Source organism: Pteropus alecto, unplaced genomic scaffold (assembly GCF_000325575.1).
Source record: "Pteropus alecto unplaced genomic scaffold, ASM32557v1 scaffold101, whole genome shotgun sequence".
Classification (NCBI taxonomy): domain Eukaryota; kingdom Metazoa; phylum Chordata; class Mammalia; order Chiroptera; family Pteropodidae; genus Pteropus; species Pteropus alecto.
Window position 1 is genome coordinate 5,700,483 of NW_006432945.1, and position 5,253 is coordinate 5,705,735.

General features: G+C 46.4%; 1 protein-coding gene across 2 annotated transcripts in view; it reads right to left on the bottom strand.

Annotated features, from left to right (window-relative positions):
• Nucleotides 1-2,523: 2,523 nt before the first annotated feature.
• The window catches only part of PLA2G4A (phospholipase A2 group IVA), a 120,283-nt gene continuing 117,553 nt past the window's right edge, over nucleotides 2,524-5,253 (bottom strand). The window contains exon 14 of one of the 2 annotated variants that reach the window (XM_025043916.1): nucleotides 2,524-4,768. In XM_025043916.1, coding sequence (XP_024899684.1) covers nucleotides 4,637-4,768 — 132 coding nt within the window. In that variant the 3' untranslated portion in view covers nucleotides 2,524-4,636. The remainder of the gene's footprint in view (nucleotides 4,769-5,253) is intronic. The other variant, XM_006907728.3, reaches the window with a different exon arrangement.

Genomic DNA, 5,253 nt, shown 5'->3' on the forward strand with positions numbered 1-5,253 from the left:
CTAGAAAATCTATAAAATATAAAACAGTGGGTATCAGACATTGGACAGCAGACAGCACAGGATGGAACATACAGTGAACATCATGATCCTTCCAGATGACCGCCTGGAGAGAATGCCAGGCTGTGGTGGGATGAACATGCCTCTCCTGACCCTTGGGAGTTCCAGGTCCCTTGCTACCCTGAAGTGCTTGTCACGTGCACGCATAACATGCACCCCTTCAGCCAACCTGAGGCACCCAGGCCCTCCAGGCCTGGGGAGCTGGGGCCATGCCCTCCCCTGCACAGTGTTCAGTGTGGAGGGGCCCAACCCAGACAATCACCCTGGGCAGCAGCTGCAAATTGGTGACAGTCACTCTCGCTTGGACTTGCTACATGAATGTCCAGGGCTCCACCAGCAACGAGGACACTCAGGTGTCTCTTAGAAGAAAACACGGCCTGCTCTCCGGGCCCTTCTTAGCAAGACACTGATGACGAGGCCTCTCGGACCCTGGCCTAGTTCCAGGTCCTTTACGCTTTTAGCTCCCTGGCCACCTTGAACTGCCCTGCTCCTGCCACACATAGCTCACACTTCTGAAACCTCCAGTGAGGAGGGGGCCCATTTCCGAAAATTACCGGGAGGGAAGGTACGAAATGTGATAATCAGTCCCCGAGTGGACTTGCAGTCTAAGGGGTCCCGAGCTTTTCCAGAAACGGGGCTTCCAGCTGCCTCTGATTAGAAGACACCCCAATCACCAACCTCCTGCCCTATCGACTCTAGCAGAGCAGGCCAGTATCCTCCAGCTCTGCCTTCCCAGTGAGCATGCGATTTGTGTTGTTTACAGCTTAAAGATAAGCAAATGCCTTTAGTCCCCAGACCCTGCACCACTAACCTGAGCTCTTCTGATCCGTGGTCCTTGGCCGCTCTGCACTATGCTGCCTGTGCATGCGCAGTTTGCACTTCTTCAGCGGGCTTAGGGCAGCCTGGGCCCTCGGGGCTTGCCAAACTGCGCCCCCACCCCAACCGCCTGCTTAGTCTCTGCATGGACAGGAAGCGACTCAGGCTTACCTGCAAATGGGCTACAGTCACACTGACAGATCCAGGCTTTTCCAGGTACCAAATTCCTCACGTGTGGCATAAGATGATGCCACCGCCACGCCTCCGGCCCTTCCCTAGCTCTTGTTCCTCAGGTACTCTCCAGTGCCCGACCATCTCCCGCTTCCAGATCCAGCTTCCAGCTGCCCTGAGGCTGGGCCCGCGCACGCGCAGTGCTCACCCCGTCAGTCCTGGGTCAGTCTGGCCCTGTGGAGTTGGGGCTGGCTCTAACAATCTGTATAGTCTCCAGTGAAAAGGCGGCTCAACTGGAAAATTACCCTGCAGTGGCAGCTACACATTGGCGACAGTCAGTTTCCATGTGGCCATGCTGCTCGTGGGTCCCTGGTTTCTCCAGGGACAAGTCCTCCTAGGTATCTTCTATGGTACCAAGGTCAGCCCATCCGACTTTGCTTTGGCAAGGCCGGCCAGTAGCCTCCTGCTGTGTTCAGAGAGACTGTGTTCAGAGAGAATTGGCGCCTTTGTGTAGTTTTGGGGCTTGGAAGCAGGCAGATGCCTTGTATCCCCAGTTCCTGCTCCTGTGCCCCACCTGTCTGGACCCAGGCCCGGTTTCAGTTCCACTGCCTTAAAGAGAGCTGCTTGCGCATGCGCGGTTCGCAGGTGCAGTTCACACTCCACTGGCATTGGGCAGGCAGGGACCTCCAGGTCTGTGGAGCTGGGGTCTGTCCCCAAACTCCTGCATAGTCTGTGCTGTGAAAGGGGTTCACCCCCCTAAGACACCCCGTCGGTGGTGCAATACAGAAGCTGAAAATCAAGTACAGTCAGTCTTATTTGGACTTGCTGCCTGTGGGTCCTCAGTGTCTCTTATTAGATTATTGCCCTCCGGCCTGCCTGGCTCTGCCCTTGAAAGGCAGGCCAGTGTCCTCCAGCTCTGACTTCAGGGGAGCATGCACATTTGTGTATGTTAGGGCTTGGAATGAAGCAAATGCTTTGTGTTCCCCAGATTCTGCTTCTGTGACTCGGCCTCTTGGGACTAGAATTGTCCCTCGTTACCATGTTCCTGGCTACACCGAATTGAGCTCTCTTGTGCATGCGCAGTTCTCACTTCTTCAGCCGGCCTGGGGCAGCCACGACCCTCTGGCAGTGGGGAGCTGGGGCCGGGCTCCACAATCCGCAGAGTCCAGAGTGGAGGGGGCCCACCCTGAAAATCACCTTGAGGCGCCAGCTGCAAATGGGGACAGTAGGGCCCCATTTGGACTTGCTACCTAATGGTATTTGAACTCTCCATGAACCAGGCCACCCAGGTGTCTCTCGTTACATTGGTCGCGGTCCCACCAAGCCAGGCTTTTGACTCCCGAAATATCCGGCTTGGGGTGATAGGGTCCTTTGTATAGGTGCGGTCTTGGACACTGGCAGATGCCTGCTTTCTGCCTAGAGCCCACGATAGTGACCAAAAAACAAACAAACAAAAACAACAAACAAAAACAAAACAAACAAAACTCTACTCGGTTTATTCATTTACTTTCTCCACATAAGATTATATCATGGCAACAGGTTGAGGCAAGAATTTTTTTTTTTTTTTTAATTTCTGCCCCAAGCACTAATTTAATACACTCTTCCAAACTCTTGCTCATATAATTAACTCAAAAAGAATTATCTCCCACTCAGCTCTGGGCACAGTGATCTCTTCTCTGCTTTGGGATATGCCTGGCGCTCCACCTTCAAGCATTTGCATTGGCTGCTCCCCTGGCCAGGAATGCTCTTCCCTTCAATATCCACAGGTCCTGTCCCCTGAGACCCTTCACATCTTTATTCCAATGTCACCATCTCATTACGATCTTCTCCAGGGTCCCATTTTAAATTACATACCACCAACACGTCTCATCTCCTCCCTTCCCTTCTTTAATTTTCTCCCTGGTGCTTATCACTAACATTCTAGATACTTATTTGTCTTGTTCGTCGTTGGTGACCTCCATTAGAATGTACGGTCCTCGAAGACGGACGCTTTTGTCCGTTTTGTCCCCTGCTGTATCCCCAGATCCTTCAACATGTCCGATGGCCTGTAGTGGGCACTCATTTGTCATATGAATAAATCAACCAGTAAAAGAACAAACTTTCAAGTGCTCCCTTCTTTATTATTTTTTTTAATCTTTCCTCACAGGTAGAAATGTGAATGTGTGGGGCCTCACCACGAGTCACCCCAACATGTGCTTCTGTGTATGCGGATTGTTTTGAACTAAAGGCAACTTTAGCCACAGGCTCAAGAGAAACTTCTGCCCCACACCCTCCCTTAATTACCTAGAAGAATTTGAATTAGAGGCCTCACCCATAAGAGATTATCAAAGATAACTTCTTTTGATCTAACTATAGGGCAGAGCAAACTGCTATTTACTAAAGGTCTGCTTTTCTTATCATCCTGAAATAATCTTCTGAAGTTCCCAAGGCATTTCACCTCATCCCTAGCTCTTGATGTCTCATGGACTCATTTTCCCTTTCTACCTCTGGAACTCTTGTGCATGTGGGGGTCTCTGACTCACATACGTGGGGTTCCCACACATACGTATGTATTAAATTTGGTAATTTCCTCTTGCTAATCTGTCTCACATCTATTTGACTGTTAGACCAGCCAGAAGAACCGTGAGAATAGAGGAAAGTTTGTTCCTCCCCCACAAACGAAAGGTGAGATGAAAGAAGACAAATGAATAGACGCGGTAAAGAAAGAATGAGGAAGCCCTTATGTTTGGAAAACCAACCCAGAACCTTAGCAGTTCAACCGTAACTGAACCAGTAGCCGTGCAATGCAGACTCTCCTGAAGACAAGTCTTGCATATTCAGCCCTTGCTACTCTTCTGGATTTTTCTCCAGTGGTGGATACACAGTCCAGGATAACCTTAGCAAAGTAAAACGTTAAACTAGAAGTGGTTACATTTTTTTCTACTTGCTGAATAAATATATGCCATTTGCTTAACAATTAATGCACACTTTCTCTTTTATGAAAAATAGCCATGATTTAAATCGATGTTTCATATTTGAATACAAGATTAACAACTTTTGCATTCGAAAGCATGAATCTGAGACTCTCACAGCCAATGGTGCAATATCTCATTAAAAATAATACAACTCAGTTGTCTCATGCTAATTTACATATAGATGTATTTATTTTGTATATGTATAAATGCATTTAAATAAAAAATAGTGTTGTCTCATGGCATGAATAAATCCAGTCAGTGAATGATATTCACACATTATGCAAAGTCTTACTTATTGAGACTGAAATGTTAAATATGCTAAAAAGAAGCCAAGGTTTTAAAAAGAGGACACAGAAGATAGTTGGTGAGGAATGTCTAAAAATACAGTATATGTCCCTACATTTGCATCAGGAAATTCCTACTGATAAAAAAATGTAGCTGAGTATATTTTTACATAACCAACACCATCTGCTAACCTAACGAACTTCTAAGGGTATTATTCTCATGCAGCTAAATAACTACAACTTTGAGTATTAGCCAGTCTCTTGTGATCAGTACTAATGTGCTTTTAAATCCAGTTGTCATGGAATTTCAAACTCCCTCACCATCGGAAATTGCTGCTCTTTCCGGCACACAAATTATGCTGTGGGTTTGCTTAGAGACTCCTTGTTGAAAAATTTTCTTGCCTCAATGTTACTGAGGGAAACAGAACAACGAGATGGATTCTGCCTTCTGTATTCGATACTTTCAATGATGGCATTCTTTATCACCTGCAAATAGAGGCAAAAGATGTATAATTAGGGCAGCTATGAACTCATTTAACCATTTGTTTGCTCAAAACAAAAATCTCATCAATCTTTTTATTAAAGTATTCTTTTCAAAATAGAGAAATATCTGAGTCATGTATATATACATTTAAATTCAACATCCCACCGTTATAGTCTTGTTAAACTCATATCCAAATACTCTTCCTTTCCTTACCAGAGAAAAAGAACTATTCTGGGAGCGTTCTAGATTTTGTGCTGATCAAATTGGGAATAGAATACTTGTAACATGGTAAATTTATCTTCATTCTGTCCTTCACTGAGAAAGTGATGAGAGTGAAGAAAGAATAATTACAAAATCTAGAATTTATGTTCTTTACAGTTAGTGGACAAGTGGAAATGAAGGATCACAAGTAAAAGACTTACCCTATGCCTAGAGAGGAGAGAAGTCACGGCTAAGGAATCACCCCACTTCCTCAGCCAAAACAGTT